Source organism: Gymnodraco acuticeps, unplaced genomic scaffold (genome assembly GCF_902827175.1).
Source record: "Gymnodraco acuticeps unplaced genomic scaffold, fGymAcu1.1, whole genome shotgun sequence".
NCBI classification, from domain to species: Eukaryota; Metazoa; Chordata; class Actinopteri; order Perciformes; family Bathydraconidae; genus Gymnodraco; species Gymnodraco acuticeps.
The window spans coordinates 478,619-498,116 of NW_022989820.1; the positions used below are offsets into that span (position 1 = coordinate 478,619).

Genomic DNA, 19,498 nt, shown 5'->3' on the forward strand with positions numbered 1-19,498 from the left:
CCTTTGGGATTAGACTGTTTTTGTGTGTGCTTACTGTGTAATTAGCAGGTGCTGTTTTGAAATCCTAAGAAGGGAGAACAGGAGATGAAGCATATGATGAGATCAATGGGGAATAGTGGAGTTATAGGTGGGAAGATGAAGATGAAGGCGATGGAGCTATAACTGGCAGCTCATTCGGAAATAAACAAAATAGTGGATTCTGTGGCACCGCTAATGAATCATAAGAACAGATAGCGGGGAATAAAGGGTGACAGGAGGTTTGAGTCAGATACACACCAAAAAATATGACTCTGTCATTATCTTCCACACAATCAATACCCGATTCTGTCGAGAAGCACTCAACATGTCCATGTGTGCGCGGGGCTATATTTGAAAGCTGCCGGAGGTCGCAGGGTGATAGATCGATGTGTTTCTCTTCCATCGATGGCAAGGCTGCACGGCCTGTCACAAAGACAGATTGTCAAACGGCAATCAAAGTAATGGACTTGCCAGGCGCTACAAGCATGAGTTGACACTCCGGCCAACAAACAATTCACACACAAGTCGACACCAAACATATCTTCAGTTTATGATGACGCAGGCGTAGCAAAGGTGCTATCACACCAAACATGGTCGATGAGTAATAAAACTGAGAACATTGTCCTCGGTATAAGTGTCCTTCAAGGTTTCATCTCTTATTGTTATATTTTCCTCACAAGAAAATCAATCAAGCTTTGGTATTTGTGTTTTTAGATTTTCAGTCACCTTTAGTTTCACTGTATTATCGTTGGGTGGAGGCTAATGCTGGTAATATTTACTCTGGGTTATCCTGGGAGTAGGGCCATTATCTAGACCTAATGGTAATCAGACCACCACTGTGATCATGAAGGTGTTATCATCTAATCAATAGACATAAGAAAACATTAAGCTGGATAACAGATGGTTGTTTTACTCCCACAGTTTACAATATGCTGTGAACGTAGCATCATTTGGCTGGTAATAACAGCGAGGAGTCTATGAATAACTCATGCGACCGCTGCCTGATGCTATAGTTTCACATTAGCGCCCTGAAACGGGTTCATGTCGGATCATTTGCTGTTTATGACACATTTTTGACAGACATATTTCCCTTCAAGATGTCACAGTCCATCCAAACAAAAACTCTTCATATTTCTGTTGGCTATGGTGGATTAGACACACTTTTATCCATCTGTAAAACCAATACGGGTGACTGTAGGTTGGTGAATGCAGCTTATGTTCACTGGTCTTGTCATTGTGACCCGAGCGAGGCAAGGAGTTGTGTACAGAGCGGCAGCATAGCATGAGGCATTGATTGAGGTGCCTGAGTGTGCCGAGGCTGAGCATAATCAGGAGGCAGAGAGCTTTCAGGCAGACGGAACAATTCAATGGGCTGCCGCGCCAGGAAAACTAAGGAAAATCCCCCCCCCCCCACATCTGAACCTCCGCACCCTTTTACCAGATTTCTCCATCAATAATGTGTTCTAGTACACAGAGTACATGAGGAGGAGTATAAAAGCAGAGAAAGACATAATGAGTTAGACATAAATGGACAAAAAGATACAAGAAATGTGGAAAGAGAAGGAAAATAATGGTGAAAATGGCAAAACAACCTATCTAAACCCTGAGAGGACGTGGTGAATGTAATGTTGGTTCATTGCCGAAAGAGATATATTACTCCCTTTTTTTTAACAGCGACGCGGTTCAAGATGAACAATTCAATTAGATTGAGTAAGGACCTTTTTATTACATGAGTGCATCGCATTGTATTTACAAGTTTAATCAGAACAGGTATGGAGATTGTGTCATAACCAGGTTAATGATGTTTTCCCTATAGGCTGCGTCCTCTCTGGACCTCATATTATGATTGTTTAATTAAACGCTGTCACTCATATATCTATATTACTGGTGGTGGGCTTATCAGAGACTTAGAACAAGCTTAGAATAAGACCCATAGGAGGCGCAGTCGAAGAAAACAGACATCTGTGATCAGGATAGTCTGGAGACTTACTTTTCTCACTGACATTTGGTGCGGGACCTGATAATTAACTGGTCTTTTCATTTGCGAGTAATTCACATGCATAAGGTTGCTGATTAGTTAACATGACAGGACAACAACAAACAGGATCATGCTATATTTATTCTCTTTAAACCCCCAAGCTGCTTGTTGCCAAACAAGCTTTGCCTCAAGCAAACAGAACATGGAAGGAACAGTGTTTTAATGAACTGCTTGAAGAAACGACAAATATTTACATAAAAAACAGCACAAGTCTTACATTTCCTCAATAATTCAGACCTCTGGGCACACTTTTGCTTTTATGGAGTGTTTGGCTGAAGACCACGGAGCTGCCTGCACTGCCTCACACAGGGCCATGCGGACAGATTTCCCTCTGGACAGGGTTACTGGAGGTGGAAGGTGGGCAACAGAAAGAGGGAAGGATGCCCGTTCTCTCTGTTTCTTTGGAGGAGTGAAGAGGATCTGAGGCACAAGGCTGTACAGCTGGAAGAGAAACATGGCAACTGCATGAACCCAGGCAGGAAGATTGGTACTGGGGGTGAAAAGCACAAGGGCATGAATGATGTGGAGTGGCAGGCACAGCAGAACTAAAAGGGAGAGGGATAGAGCAAGGGAGCGGACCCGGCCGGAGTCATGTTTAGGCGGATATGCATGACTAAAAGGAGTCTTTCTAGGTTTAATGCATAACAGGTCAAGGTAAATGACCAGCAGGCAAAGCAAGGGGAGCATGAACACTGTCATCCCATGGACATAGACCAGGTAACGGGGACTGAGAATGGTGTCAGGCGCGCACACCCCCCAGTGGCTGCTGTGGATCTCAGCGTAGGTGAAGTTCTGCATGTCTTCCACATAAAACTTTGACAGGAAGCCTCCGTATGGAAGGTACTTTCCAATGACCTTGTGATCTTGGTGGTACTTAGGGGGCGGGGAAGGGGTTAAATGGGGTAAAGAGGTCGTCCAATTGCCATCCAGCCCGAGGCCAGCCGTGCCCGGACCCCTCCCGCTACGCCTCCAATTGTCGATGATGTCCGATCCGATGAACTGGGCGAAGGAGGACAGAACCGAGGCCACCCAGCACAGCAGGACCACACACAGAGCTCGCTGACGGGTCATCACTGAAGAGTACCTGGAAGTCATAAACATGTGGGTTTGGACATATTTGAATGCTGAATGGTTATTTAACCTTATTCGTTTTGCTCAATTTCTGAATCCTAATGGGATCATGATAATGTTTTTTAGTCCAGCTGTGCCAAGATTGTCTGGTATTGATGGCTTCACCTAATACATGAAAAAAGGTATTTCTTAAGGCATTTAATAGTCTCTGACTCTAGATAAGTGAGTTGAACGGTAAATGCTACAAAACTGCTCCATCCCAAATCTCCTTTTAACCAAATCGCACACATTGATGCAATTCTCTGTGATCTTCTTTTGATAACTAATGTTTTTTTTAACTACCATTTACTGAGCCTGCCCTGAATCTGTATGCAGCCCCCTGGGCAGACATGCCTTACACTTTGAAAATCTCTGTCCTAATCTGAACAGAAATAGTTTTTACAGTAGCGCGCTACTGCCTCCATATTCATCGCTCAATGACACCAAAAATACAAAAAGGCACCGGAATGAGGTGTACAAAATGTAATCTTACTCATACCAACTGGGTGAGTGGATGGTTCAAAACAGTCCAAGACCATGAAAGAAAAAAAATACTGGCTCTTTTCCACTGAAAGGCTGGAGCTGTGGTCACTGTCAATCAAGAATCTAAGAGCCTCTGAGCCTATTGATATTTACTCGCCCCTGTGACTCCCAGATGGCAGTAAAAGCAGTGCATGATAATAAAAAAGCAGCCTTATGAGCACTGAACAAACAGAATACTTGAATGCAATACAATAGCACATATTGCAATGTTTGCTACTCCTTTTTTGCAACATCCATATTGATTTCCCTCATTTACAGCTGAAAGCATGCTTGAGAAGTGTTCACCCTTGCCTCCCACATATACACTCTCACCCACACATACAATAAACTATTACAGACATTATTGTGATTTACAGAATGTGATGCTTATATTTCCGAGAAAGAATATGTAAGGTGTCTTATTGGAATTGATTTGTACATTGTACAAAGCATTTTAATACTACTCTTTACATCACACTGATTTGATTCCTTTACTATTAATGTAATCCTCTTCTAGTCTCACCTTTCTGCTAAGTGATGCTGCAGGTGTGCGTCCAGTGTGAGCATCATCAACAGGAACATGGTGAACTGCCTCACCAGCAGGGGGCAGCACACCAGGGTTATGCATGTGTACAGACACTGTGGCGTTCTCAGGTTGAGCAACACACTCACGGGGACCCCCACTGCACCACCAAGAGCCCCTACCCAGCCCAGGCAGAGACAAAGACAGCATGAGACGCTCCCAGGTTTGGGCCTGTTTGCCTGGGTTCCCTCCTGGACGTCAGCCACTGTTCCACCTCCACTGACCGCCATGCACAACCTCACACTCACCACTATCAGGGATACATACAGGATGCACTGACACACGGAGTACAGCCACAGGAGGTCCATGTCTGCAGGAGATACACACAGAGATGATAAAGCCAAAGGGTACAGCTTAAAAATTCCTTATTTATAATGATGTCAAAGGGCAAAAATTAAGACGATTCTAATGGATGCTTGTGCTTCATTCCACCCACTCTAGTTGCCAGTCCTGCCCTCACATTGCTCGTGCTCCTGCAGTGTTAACTTGCATTGTGAAAGGAATGGTCTAACTTAGAGATAGACAAAGAATAGAGGGAATACAAATGAGAAAATGGTGACAAGTGGTGGTGGAAATGTTGAGGTTAAGCATAGGTCAGAATAATAAAAACAATCCACATGATGGAGGTTTATGCTAGTGGCAGAGAGATGCACAGGGTGAGAGTAGATATTTTGATAGGTATTGGAGAGCTGTAAACGTGCCTGGAGAGTGAAAAGGGCAGCCGGACCAGACTTGACAGAACTTCTCCACTGAGGATGTGAGCAACATGCAAACACATGCCAACAAGTACCAAGCTGGGTGGCAACATACTGTTAACACTAGCTTTTCTCTCCTCTTGTTCTAGTCTTTGTTTTTGCCTTTTCTTCTGTTTTTGGACCACCATGCATCATTCCTACACTCTCTGACACTAATATGCCTAGACATTTATGCATAAATACATCAACACTCTCACATATGAGTAATTTCCAGCACATTTATTCAGAAATGATTGGCAGCTAATTAGAGCAATTGCAAATGGATGAATATTGAAATAGCAGATTTGTTAGAGCAACATGACACCTGTCCTTTCGTCGTAATTAGTTTGACCTTTTCAGAAATTCTGTGTTAGTCGTCATTTTTCCATAATAAACGTGACTTGCTGAAATAACGTCTTTACACCACTTCATAATCACTTTACACAGTTGTCTCCTGTCTCACGACTTGAAGGGCCACAATTGATTTACTGAAGCAATTCATGGAGTTTAATCCACCTCGTGTTTTCATTTCAAGTTGATGGTCACTCCCAGTGTAATTAATTGCCTTAATTAATCAAATGATCTCTTCGAAGAAACATTCAACCATTCAGGTTGCTAGAGCTTTTCAGAGAGCTAAAAATGCAGTGGTCACAAAAAAGAATTAGGAGAAAAAGTTAGAGTTACCTGTTGTGAAGCCCTGCGATGACACGCACAGTTTGTACAAAGCTCTATAATCTGTCCTCTGTATGAGTTGGCTGCCTTTTTATTTCCCTCTAGGATCTCTACCTCTCACTCTCACTCTCTCCCTCTGCTGACAGAGTATACACCTGATTCATAAACCTCTGCTTATCCACCTGCCTTCTTTCTATCTCTCCGGTCTCTGCAAACATATCAATTGTGTCAATGTTGGAGCATGCATGCCCTTTACATCTGAGGTGTGCAAAGGGCAACCTCACCACTGCCATCGAGGGTAGTATGTAAATAAGGACACACACACACACACACACACACACACACACACATACATGCAATTATTAGCATGGTTTGAACCTATAGTCTATGCCATGGTTTGAACACACAAACTCAGATTTGCTTTTATTCCTCTAATGTTATCATAACTGTAAAGAGAGACAAAGAAAAATAAGAGCCCTTCACTTAATAGGCGATGTGTGTGTCCATAAGCTAGAGGTGATGTCATAAACAGAGATATTTACCGGTGTTATCTGAAGGCATTGTTCCATGAGACAAAATGAGCATGTCTTATCAGAAACATGGCTAAACAAATCTATTTTGGCCTCTGACATTGCCTTAAATGGTTTTAATGTGTATCGTACCGACCGGCCTAATAAAGGTGGTGGCGTTGCCATTTATGTTAAGAATAAGTTCAGTGTAACCACATTAGTTTCCAAATCGATCAGTAAGCAATTTGAATTTTTAGCCATAAATATAGAAGTGGCAAAGGGTCAACAGGTCATGGTAGTGAGTTGTTACAGACCCCCCTCAGCTGTCAAAGACTCCTTGTCTTCACTAGCAAATATTTTATCACAACTAGACTACAAGGAAATAGTGCTACTTGGAGATTTTAACTGGGACTGGTTAACTGCAGTGTCAGAGGATTTTAAAAACCTTTGTATCTCCTTGAATGTTACTCAGATTGTTGACAGTCCTACTCGCCCAAATATTAAGTCCCCTAATAAATCCTCCCTAATTGATCTCATTTTAACTAATGTACCCCATAAATATTCATCTGTGGGAGTATTTGCGAATGATGTGAGTGATCACTGTGTTGTAGCCACAATTAGGGACACTAAGGTCCAAAAGCTTAGACCTCGCATTATCATTAAGAGAGACAAAAAACATTTTGTGGAGCAGGGTTTTGTGCATGATCTGTTTGGGTTTGATTGGGGTAAAATCGATCTGTGTGCTGATGTGGAAACCGCATGGTCTTATTTTTATCTTGGTTTTATGGAGATCATTGATAGACATGCACCCCTGCGTAAATTTAGAGTGAAGGGATGAGACAATCCTTGGTTTTCTGCTGAACTGTCTAGTCTCCTTCATGAGAGAAACAAGGCCTGGGCAAAGGCTAGGCAATCAGGCTCAGAGGTAGAATGGCTGCGTTTTAGGCAGCTAAGAAATAGCTTCACTTCAAATGTCAAAAGTGCAAAGTCGAAGTACTATTTGTCAGTTACCACAGAAAACCTAAATAATCCTAGGAAATTTTGGAAAGCAATAAAATCGATATCCACCGGTGAGATCCGTAATGAGCTACCTCCGTGCCTTCCCACAGCATCTGGCTCTATATCGGACAGGGCCACTATGTTAAATTGCTCTAATGAGCATTTTGTGTCCTGCGGTTCTCTGTTTGATTCTGTGACTAACTCTGCTTCTGTGAACACCCCAATCCGTGACTCTGAACAATGTGGTCTGGAAAACCCTTTCAGTTTTACTCCTTTTACTGTCAATGTTGTTCATGAAGCCTTATCTAAGCTAGATCCTAAGAAACCGGCTGGCCCGGACAACGTAGAACCTTTCTTTTTAAAGATAGCTGCAGATTGTATTGCTCTTCCTCTTACTACTCTTTTTAACCTCTCCCTCAGCTCAAATGCAATTCCAAAAGTATGGAAGTCAGCTTATGTCTTGCCTTTACTAAAAGGAGGGGAGGCAACTATTTTAAATAACTATAGGCCAATCTCTAAATTGTCAGTTCTGGCGAAGGTTCTTGAACGCTTAGTGAGTGAACAGGTAAAGGAGTTTTTATGTAAAAATGATATCCTGTCTAAACATCAGTCAGACTTCAGAAAGCAACACAGCACCATCACTGCCACAATGAAAGTGGTGAATGACATTACGAGTATTTTAGACAATAAGCAGAGTTGTGCAGCTCTATTTATTGACCTTTCCAAAGCGTTTGATACCGTCGATCATCGCATCTTAAAGCAGAGGCTACTCAGTATCGGCATATCCAGCCATGCAGTGGGTTGGTTTGTGAACTACCTCTCTGAAAGGTCCCAATGTGTTCACTTTGATGGGCTGTCTTCTGAGTGGTTAAACATTGCTAATGGTGTTCCTCAAGGTTCTGTTTTAGGCCCACTTTTATTCTCCATATCAACAGTTTAGGTGAAAATGTGGATGAAGCTACTTTACATTTGTATGCGGACGATACCGTGATGTACTGTGCAGGTCCCTCCATTCAGGAGGCTGGTGTTAAATTACAGGCTGTTTTTAACATTATTCAGACTCAGCTCTCTGAACTTAAGCTTATTTTAAATGTTGATAAAACCAAGGTAATGCTATTTTCAAAAGCTAAAAAGACTACAGACACTGCTTTGGATATTGTTACTATGCAAGGACAAGTACTTGAAGTGGTTACCTATTATAAATACCTAGGTATCTGGCTTGATGATTGTCTTACTTTTAAACTTCATGTCAATAACCTGCTTAAAAAGCTGAGGGTTAGACTAGGTTTCTTTTTCAGAAACAAGTCCTGTTTCTCTTTTGAAGCCAGGAAAAGGCTAGTCACTGTGACCTTTTTACCTGTGCTGGACTATGGTGATTTGATCTATATGAATGCACCTGCCAATTGCCTGGAAAAGTTAGATGCCGCCTATCACAGTGCCCTGAGATTTGTTACTAACTGTAAAGCACTTACTCATCACTGTACCCTGTATGCCAAGGCAGGTCTGCCTTCACTAACTGTACGGAGGCTCAGTCATTGGTACATGTTCATTTACAAAGCCATGTTGGGTAAACTACCTTTTTATATCTGCTCTCTGATCTCTCGACGAATTGAAAGTACATATTGCCTGAGATCTCATGATGTTGTTTTATTAAATGTGCCAAGTGCTAGGACTGTCTTAGGGAAGAAAGCTTTTAGTTGTGCAGCTCCACTAAATTGGAACAGTCTGCAAACATGTTTAAAACTGAGCACTTTGGTTCCCCTGCATCATTTTAAAACTCAGCTGGGTGACATGCTGTTTGATACTCATGGTACCTGTCTCTGTAAATAGAGTTTGTAAACTGTACCCTGTACATTATGTTGTATGTCATCCTTATTGTTGTTCTGTTGTTTTTATGTTACATGTATAACTAATGTCCTGCAGGTCACCCTTGAAAAAGAGATCTTTTGATCTCAAGGGGCTTTCACCTGGTTAAATAAAGGCTACAACAAGCAGTCCACATCACTATATAACATAATTAGCTACTATTCCTACACATACAAAATGCATTTACCAAATAAGGATAACTTAACGTTATCCATGTTATTCCTGTTATCAAAGACGGATATTGTAGTAAGTCATGTTCAAAGCTCTACTGAAGACAAAGAGACAAAGTCTGGAGCCACTCGTTTGAAGATTGGTTGAAAACGGAGTTTTGTGTGCTCAAAGTATTTACTTTAGTTTTTAAATGCAAATAAGCCTCATTGAGCTGCAGGGTTGACAGTTATAGCCGGAAAATGTGCCCATATTTCCAAAAGAAATCACCCAAGTTTATCAAATCATCGTACAAATCATTTTCACAATGTTTGCCAATAAGGCTATCATAAGGTCATGATGGAAGCAGGGACACACTGAGTAGGGAGACCAGGGACAGTTGTAACACGGGTCGGTTATAACACCTTCAATATCTCCAATCATGATATGATGTATTTTTTGGATACTGTCTTGAGTTCAAATGTCTAGGAATCCAAACTAGTATTATTAGAATCACTGTTTTGTAAGCTACAAATATAACTAGCTAAATATGGGTCAAGCTAGCAATCAGGCAGGTTCACAGGGGGTGGAAGCAAGACTGGTGGTCCTGGGACGGTTGTAACGGGACGGTTGTAACATGGCACATTTACAATGATGGCTCATTTGCTTGAATGATCAATTGTTCATTCAAGCATACAGTTGTATTGTTGATTGGTGTGCATTGTCCCTGTAAAAATAAACAGAATAAAATACTGTACAGTAGGCCTAAAGTGTGTGTGTGTGTGTGTGTGTGTGTGTGTGTGTGTGTGTGTGTGTGTGTGTGTTGTGTGTGTGTGTGTGTGTGTGTGTGTGTGTGTGTGTGTGTGTGTGTGTGTGTGTGTGTGTGTGTGTGTGTGTGTGTGTGTGTGTTTTACAGTATGCCAAATGTCAGAAAGAGGAAGACAGACAGGGGAGTGCCACTTGCTCTGCTGCAGAGGGCCTCAAATGAAGTTGAGAAGGGCAAATCATTCAGGGAAGTGGCAAAGTCCCTGGATATATGCCATGTCACCCTGTACCGGTTCCATACAAAGAGGCTGAGGTTGGAGAGTCAGGGATCACAAACACCCCCAAGAGTAGGCTACTGGACACCAAAGAAGGTGTTCTCAACAGAGCAGGAGATGCTTTTGAGAGACTACCTGATGGAGGCAGCTGATTTATATTATAGTCTCAGCTCAAAGGAGGTAGGTCTACATAATTAAGGTAGAAGCACCTCTCAGAGAACAGTTTAATCCTTCACAGAGGATGATGCTGTGTGTGTTATCTGTTATCCTGTTCATTGTTCATTGTTTGATGGAGGATGTGTGAAACCCCATTAAAATCTTGTTGCCTTAGAATTTGACAGCTTTCCCTATTTGTTGTCATGCAGTGTGAAAAAAGGTAACCGTTATTAACATGTTACAACCGTGTCTGGCATGTGCTACAACTGCCCATGTACACAAGGACAGTTGTAACAGTTGAGTTTTTAAAAAAAAATACATTTTCCAACCTGTACTTATTTCATAAAAACATCTTAAATACATTGTTTCAGTAGCTGACATATTGATCATGTATAATATAGCAAAATGGCTATCCTATTGTAAATGGTTTTTTACTTATTGGGGAAAAGCCCAAAAAGTGTTGCAACTGTCCCTGGTCTCACTACAATTGAGCATCATTTCCCCAAAACATACCCACAATACAAATCATACACAGAAAACTAGAGAATGTCTTCTGATGGGATCAAACCAGCCACAGAGACATTTGTAAACTTTGGGGCAAAGTTGTGACGTCTGCCACCTTGACATTTGTTCCTGTTTAACCTTGTTCCAAAAAAATTGGTTGGTTGTTGAACCCTGATGGCAGGTAGGCTAATACAGAAACAACACGTGTATAATAATAAATTAGCATTACGCATATAATAAGTGTATGCTTTCTGTGTAGCCCTATTTTTTTTTATTCTCAACGGTTGGTTCAACCTAATAATACAATAAAAGTTGTATTTGAGTAAATATGGGACATCAGCATAATTGGTACGTTATCTCGAATTTGTTCTCTCGCAGTCGTTGTGGTCGGTGGATGTGATGAGAGGCATCGATGAGAAAAACAACTCTCAGTTCTCGCGTAATGAAACGAGATTTGCCCGTTTTAACTTCGGTTGGAAACCCCGTTCCACCCTCTTCCCTTCGCTGGCCACACGCAAGGTAAAGCGCTAGAATTCTTCCTCGGGTTATATCCTACTAAAGTGCTTCAATTTCTAAGCATTTAGACCAGAAACGTGGTCAGATAGGATATAAGGTACAGATTAAAGAAGTGGTCTAGCTTTGAGCGAGATAATTAGACGTGTATATCGATTTTTGCAAGAATTGTACTTGAATGTTGCGCTCTTAGCATAGGTCTGTTCGTCATGGCTGCCCCCATGCTACCTCGTTAAGGCCTGGTAGCTAGTGGTTAGCTGCCCCGTGTTAGCTACGATCTATTGGCAAAATGTACATATAATATGCATGTTGTCAAAAACGGATATCACTTGAATGGTTTTGAGATCTCAGTGAATGGTCTGCTTGTAAATGGCGAGGGTGTACGAGTAACGTGTGCTTATCCTTAGACTGCTAACATTAGCTTGTGTTAGCCCTTACGTGTCTGTCGCTAAAGAAGCTAACACCAGTTGAACTCGTGTACGCATTATCACACATTAATCGGTTTTAAATAGTTGACTTTGTGCTTGGATTGTAAATCGGTATTTCAGTTATGAAAACGGTAACATTAATTATGCAGATTGGGCCAGTCAGACAGGCACATTCACATTTTTAAATTGGATATAACTACAAAGCTAGCGTGGTTTAGCTTCTCGCATGGTCTACAGCTCATGTTATTTCTACCGTGGAGTTCACCGTATGATCATATAAGAGTTTAATTCATACATGAACTCGTGCTATTATAGTGTACGGGTCTGTGTTTAATCTAACGTTTACAACCAAGGCATCATGTGTGCAATATTGTTAGTGCAAGCTTTAACTCATCAGCATTTTATATTGTAGCTAACTTAACGTACTCAAAACATATAAACATGATACCAGGGCCAGTGTGCATTCATTTAAAGTGCCTTAGTTGAATTGTGTAGGTTTTGGATTGGAAGTTTTATTTTAAAAGTCGTGTGCCTCATTGTGTTCCATCATTTTAGGATCACGCTGTATTTAAGTGGTTTCACCTAAACCTGTTTTCATTTTTACATTTCTGTATCTGATAAAACGTGTATTAAATGTATGTGTTTTTGTTTTTTTTAGATGCCGGGTGTCACAGTGAAAGACGTCAACCAGCAGGAGTTTGTCCGTGCCCTCTCGGCTTTCCTGAAGAAGTGAGTACTTTTTTATCCCACATCATTTCACCTTTCATGCACTCTAGGGTTGTGGATGTAATTTGCAGTGGACTTGATTCCATCCTTTAAAGTAGCTGTTAGTTGTATGCATTTCTAATAGACCGTGTTGTGTCCTAGAAACAAAGTGTTTAAATTAGGTGCTTTTTTGCTCTAGTATATGCTGACACTTCTCTTCTGTCCTCAGGTCAGGAAAGCTGAAGATACCTGACTGGGTGGACCTTGTCAAGCTGGGCAAGCACAAGGAGCTGGCCCCCAGTGATGAGAACTGGTACTACATCAGAGCTGGTATGTGTATCCCTACTGTCTCTTTAATACTTGAAAGGCTGGTGGATTTTAATGTTTGGTTAAATTGGTTGGCAACTGCCAAGCAATGTGATTGGTGTCAGAAGTTTATGCTTCCCCATTGATTGTTCCTACATTTTAAATCACTAAAGAATGTACATGTTTATAGAGTTCACATGTAATGGTAGTGTAGGCTGTCATGAATGCCGCAAAATCTTATGTTATGTTAAAAGATAAATTAAACAAACTGCATTTTGATGACGTAGATGTTCTTGACTGTTAAGCTCTAACTGCATTGCATCGCTCAAGTATGTAACTGCACCACTCCACATGTCTGTCGTGATTTCGTACTGATTCCAAAAACCTACTGAGCATAATATCACTGAGCATGATAGAGGAATCCCTCAAAGCACTATTTTGTTGTCGCATCTTAACGCCTTCACCTCCTCTGGTCCAACAGCATCCACAGTTCGCCACCTGTACCTTCGTGGAGGTGCTGGTGTTGGCTCCATGACCAAGATCTATGGAAGTCGCCAGAGGAACGGTGTGTGCCCTGCTCATTACAGCGTAGGATCCAAGAATGTGGCTCGTAAAGTGCTGCAGTCCCTCGAGCTGCTCAAGATGGTCGAGAAGGATCCCAATGGGTGAGTGCCTCTATTTGTATTCAGTGTATCCACTGTATAAGATCCTAGAGTTAGTCAAACTGGGGGGAAATCGTTCAAATGACTGTAAAGACAAAACAATGTATTAGGGTGCATTCACACCCAATAGTCAGCTCTCTGGTGCACCAGACGACAGGTTGTTACATGGTTTCATTTTTCAGAAGGTTCGGTTTGCGTTCACACGGGCAAAACTCAAACGGACTATAAACTTTAAACACAAGTCATGTGCACGTAAATGCAGTTCAACCATTGGTCAGACATTAAGGGGGTAAAAACGCAAATCCCGGCAATTTCTACCGGAGCCTCCGCCATGGAGCATCGGCACTTTCGGCAGGTTATTCTCATGCTGCTGTTAATCTGGAGATCAACAGACTCTAGCGGCCCGCGCATATGATTATTTAATCACTCAGACAACGTCCGTTAAAAAACATTATAACATAATGAGACGTTCTGCAGTAAGGAGGGCGTTTCACCGACGACAGGTGTTCTTACTTTCATGTAGCTTACGGAGCATTTTTACTTTACACAACACTTAATTCTGCTTCACTCTTTAACTAAACAACCGCGGATGTCTTGAAAGACTCTTTCGATAAAGATTTTGAAGACCTCCGCGTTCTTGTGACACGTAAATACTACGCTTCCTATGTTTTGGTGCGGACTGCGTTCACACCAGCAATGAACCGCTCCAGAGTTCGCAAGCAAGCGTTCCGAGACCACCTATTTTAGCGGACCAGAGTCCGGTTGTTTAGTTCACTTCAGAGGTCTCGGATTGTGTTCACACCGACCCAAATGAACCGCACCAAGCGGCTAAACGCACCAGGGTTCGATTCAACCGGACTATACAAGGCTGGTGTGAACGCACCCTTAGAGATGTACATATTTGGTGATGTTTGTGCTAATGTAGTCATCTTCACACTGCGATCATGTTTCCATACTGTAAAACAGTCCCATCAACGTGATGCCTGTTAACTGTGAAATCTCTTAATGCACGAGCTTGAATTTTGCTCTGCAAGTGCAATATAATTGTAATCACACAATAATGAGCCGACTAATGATTTGCTTAGTTTTTATTCAGTTCAAGTGGGCAGGAAAATGAAAAGTCTATTTCAAATGGCCTTTCTCTCATGGTTGACGGAGTGATTTTTGTATGAATGGCATATTGATACATGGCTTTGCCTGGATGTAATACTGAAGTCAATGTGGCGTAAAGAAGTGTTTCTCTAACTTCTGTATATTTGTGCAATTGAGTTTTTACCAAGTCGTGTTGGTTGAGTTATTCTCATCCATAATTTCCTTTAACATTTTTGCTGTTCTGTTTCTCTCAGCGGTCGCAGACTCACCGCCCAGGGAACCAGAGATCTGGATAGAATCGCCGGCCAGGTGAGAAACAAACCTGTCTTCACTCAATAAGTTGACACGCAAAAGCAATTCAATAATTTGAGTACTTGGGTTTAGGAACGTCTGAGCACAAAATACATATATTGTTTCCAAATCTAACGTTTTATCAAAGTATCATATAAAAAAACATAGAAATTAGTAATAAATGCTATGTAGCAAAAAACCATACGAATGTGTTGCTTCCCATTTGAATTGACTCATTCATCATGTCATTCATATTTAACATGGGGCACTCATGTACTCATGTACACACAGGGCATAGCCTGATGCACTGCCAATGGTAGCAGGGCAGCAACTGGTTGTAAAAGCCATTTTTGAATGTATTTATCGCACAGGGATCAGTGTGGCATCTGAAAGGGTCCAAGCCATTTACTGATCTCTGAATACTATGAGTGATATCTGCATTGAAGATGTTCTACACTTCATCGCTCTTCAAATCCTTCCATGAATTTTAATTGTCTTGTACTTGTGTTATTAAAAGAAACAGATGTCCTATTTCTCCTCCACTGCTTTGCTTGTGCTACAACTTGGTCACTGTACAAAATGAGCCACACGAAGGCCTATACAGAATGTTCAAGAGTGACCTAGGTCTGTAAAGAGTTGTGTAGTCACATTGTGGCCTGAATGTTATCATTGTTGCAGAAACAGCAGTTGTATAGCAGCAGAGCTCTGTGTCCTCTGGCAGTCATAAACAACATGGTGCCTGAGAATGTAATCCCTTCTGGCCCTTTTAACTAGAGCCTCTTGTTTCCTATAGTTTTGCTAATGGGAATAACAAAGGTGTTTACTTCCCACTGCTTTTAGTGGTTACCATTTCACCGAGGAGACTGTCCTTACCTACTGCAAGCATTTAAATTCTGCAGCTCACAGAAGTGACTATCAATGCTGCGTCATGCTGGCAAGGCAAAGGTTGTTTTTTTGTATGACACATTCTGGCATTTGTGTGGCGTTCACTCGGGCGGTGCCTTAAGCGCTTGTGATCACAGAAATGCCAACCCTTTGCCTTGATGTGACACCTTGTCTGCTGCGGAGGACACGGTCCCAGTGTCACTTCAGCATGCAAGTCTCTTTTCAAACACTTGTCCTGAGGCACATTTAGCTCTGCCAGCACAGCGAGTTATGTCTACTGGCATGTTTTGTTTTGCTTCACTAAAAAAACAAATCACAGTTGGGCCTTGTCAAAAATGGAGAGGGGCAGCAGTGTAGTGATAATCCAAGGGCGAAGGGGGTAAACATGTGGAGGGGATTTCATGCTTGGCAAGTCCGCCGTATGGCACCAGTTTTCTCCTTGTTTACCCATGCTAATGAGCAGACCTGGGCCCAGCCCCCCATACCGGCTGCACCAAACTGACGCCGTATGTCTGCTACCGCCTCGCAAATCCTCTCGCGTTGTAATTTCTTAAGGCTTTTTTTAGATTGCTTTTCCTTTGCAGGCGAGGTTTCTGCCTTGTACTCTCATTAGACTATTCATGGTGTTTTTGGCAGCAACCGAAACACAAAACTCTTTCTCCTCCAAACTGTGTTTACTCAAGTCCCCATGAAATTGCAATTTGATAGCATCTTACTTCCATAAGTTCGCATTTCCTATTCAAACACTATTGTGCAGCGTCTTAGGAATAGAAATGTACAAGTTAAGCGAATAAAATATTAAGCACATGGGAAGTTTCATTTGATCGCAATTGATATAAATGACTTCCAATATTTTGGCTCATTTGTGCCGTAACTCGCAGCATGATGAAACCATTAACATGCCATTTTGTCCACCGCAAGTCATTTGATTTCATTTTCAAGACAACACAAGTTCCTAAAGGGACTGCGACACCTCGTCTGCTCCTGGACTCACTTTATGAATTGACCTCATGATGTTTTTGTTTGTTTCCCCACAGGTCGCAGCTGCCAACAAGAAAACAATAGTTCAATAAATCTTTTTTGGAAAAAGTCAAACACTGTGTCCTCGTTATTTTCCCTTGTATGAAGATGAGACATTAACAGGGTGCTCAGTAAGCACTTACCTTGTCGGAGTAAGAAATTGCACGAATGAGTCTTTGAGCTTAAACTTCACGGCTGTTCAAGTTACACCAACTTTATCGGCACGGTGGAGAACAGTTATAAGGACGTGAAGGTTGACCTGATCAGATATGTACTGCAAACCTGTAAGCTGGTTTGATGAAATCAAGCCCCTGCATAAAATCATCAATGTTTTTAATGTAATTCGGTTTGCAAATGACCATCGGTTGTTTCATAAGCTGTGACCATTAACAGCAACTACAGCGTGCGGTCATTAAGCCGTTCCCAGGAGCTGCTCCATTAGTAATTAGTAATACATGTTGTGGCCGAACACTCGATTCTATACAATCTCGTTGTTGTATAATCTTTTCCTTCCCCTGCCATTGTGTTCATGTATCAGATGCAGTACAGATTACTCTGTGACAACTAAAGGAAATTGTTCAGTCAACAGCAGGTGATTACATTTCCATAAGCCACTCAGTTGACCATTTTTGAAGCATGTTGGGGATGATGTCATTTTTAAACATTTTCATTTAGTGCCACAGTGCCACCTAGAGACTGGAAGGGGCAGCATCAGTTTCTATAACTCATTTTATAATATTAATGGCGTTGTAAAAATGTACAATATACACCATCACTGCCAAGATAACTGCGATATTTGGATGGTTCAGTAAAATTCCAACTACTCTGTATGGCCTATGGTTACGTCTACACTGAAAAGACTTAACTATAATTACATGTATTGTCAACACATTTCACAACTATTTGTTGAGTTGACACATTGATCTAATATTTTAACTTAATTGTATTGCTTCCAACTAACCTTTTACAGTTATGCCAAATCTGTTGACAATCCATTTGAATTAGTCACTGTTTCAGTGTATCTCAGTTGTGCCCAATTTCTCATTAAGTCAAATATAGAATGTTCCTTATAGTTGACTCTACAAATGGGTCTTGACGTGACCTTACAAAAAGCCTTTCCCGTTGGCTCGAGTTGATGCAGTTATTTGCGCTTTTTAGGATAGATTTGTGTACCCATCCATCTTCTCCCGCTTATCCGTGGTCGGGTCGCGGATTTGTGTACCCTTGTTACCTACACGTCAATCAGTGAGAGCACTGGACTGATTGAATTTGGCGGTGCTTCTGAAATCCTGCAGAGGGTGCCAAAGCCTATAGAATGTCACGGCTATACATGCACTTTGGGGTGATTGCCTCTGAGGTGGCTACTCGTGTACTAAAGCAGTAGCACTTGTATAATGGCACCAATTATTTTTTTACGGCAGTAATTATAATTTCATGCCATATTTCCAAAAGCCTGACACTTAAAGAGTTGCATTTGCGTGCCATACAGTAAGTTACTTATTTGGTACCATCAGCCTTTTCTAAATGTGTTTAGCTCTAACATGTTTTATACAACACTCAGTGTGTTTATGGTTACAACATCAGGAGCTTTTCACAGCACTAAAATGTAGGGAATGTAAAAAATCCAATCTGTTTTTTCTCCTTTTCAATTTGGTCCAGTGGAGCTTCATGTGCTGGGTTTTCTCCCGTTGTTCTGCTCGCCTCGAGGCAGCACAACTACAAGCACAACCAGATGAGAAGAGGGGAGAACAGTGCAGTGTTCACCGTATAACTGTGTCCCCTTAGAGATAATACAGATTGTTTTTATAATGTTCACTCAATTCATGTCCAGATTTGAAGAACAATAGCCAGCAGGCATTGTTTTCCGACAGAGCTGAGCTGTTGTACACATCCTGCTGAGGTGTGTGTGTGTGTGAGAGAGAGAGAGAGAGAGAGAGAGCTTACACTTTGTCCTGTGTTTGTGAGATATCGTGTGTTGCAGATCCCCGGACAATGAGCCTGCTGTGTGTGTGTCAGTCTGTCATCCAGTGTGTGTGTAGAGTACACACACAGCCCGTATAATACAGTGTGGTGCTCTCCATCCAACCAAGCGCCCGTCTGTCTCTTTTTAAAATGTCAATCAACATAAAGTCTCCATCAATTATTCTGCACGTCTCTCAGGAAATATTAATTTAGTCTTTTTATACCCCCCTCTCACTCATCTCTGTCCTGTCAGCCCCTCTCCTTTTTATTTGACTACCAGCTGTTGCTGAACACCTGAACCCATCGTCTCACCCTCCCCTGGCCCATCCCTCTCTCCCTCCCCCTTTCTCTCCTATTGATGATCCCTCTTTTTGTCTACCCTGTCATTTGGAAGAGAGAGAAGGGTAAACATGTCCTTGAGTGGTAAGACAGAAATGTGAGGAATCCACCGGAAGTCTGCCATGTTTGTTCACTAGCTTCTGTTGGGCTGCAAGTGTGTGCATGCTCTCTCGTATGTGTGTTCTCGCTGCATCTGTATTTTGTGTTAAATGTCATTTCAGCTCCCGTCAGTCAACTTGTTTGAGCACCGATTTGTCATTGTCTGCTGGGTAATTATCAGCAGGCTTCAATATGGCAATTACTGCTGAAATTACCACCTCAACAAATGCACATCCAAGTGGTTTGGCGTGTGTGTGGGTAGTTGCACCTAACCATTCACCCAATGGCTGCTCAGCTT

At 41.8% G+C, this 19,498-nt stretch overlaps 1 protein-coding gene across 2 annotated transcripts; it reads left to right on the forward strand.

Annotated features, from left to right (window-relative positions):
• Nucleotides 1-11,335: 11,335 nt before the first annotated feature.
• Nucleotides 11,336-16,875, forward strand: rps19 (ribosomal protein S19). 2 transcript variants are annotated; one of them, XM_034233760.1, is made up of 6 exons: nt 11,336-11,417; nt 12,498-12,568; nt 12,774-12,874; nt 13,332-13,515; nt 14,859-14,913; nt 16,818-16,875. In XM_034233760.1, the coding sequence occupies exons 2-6, from the start codon at nt 12,498-12,500 to the stop codon at nt 16,851-16,853; spliced, it is 447 nt and encodes a 148-aa protein (XP_034089651.1). In that variant the 5' UTR covers nt 11,336-11,417; the 3' UTR covers nt 16,854-16,875. The 2 variants fall into 2 exon arrangements, with proteins under 2 accessions (XP_034089651.1, XP_034089658.1); XM_034233767.1 differs by lacking the exon at nt 11,336-11,417 and adding an exon at nt 11,439-11,511.
• The last annotated feature ends 2,623 nt before the right edge of the window (nt 16,876-19,498 follow it).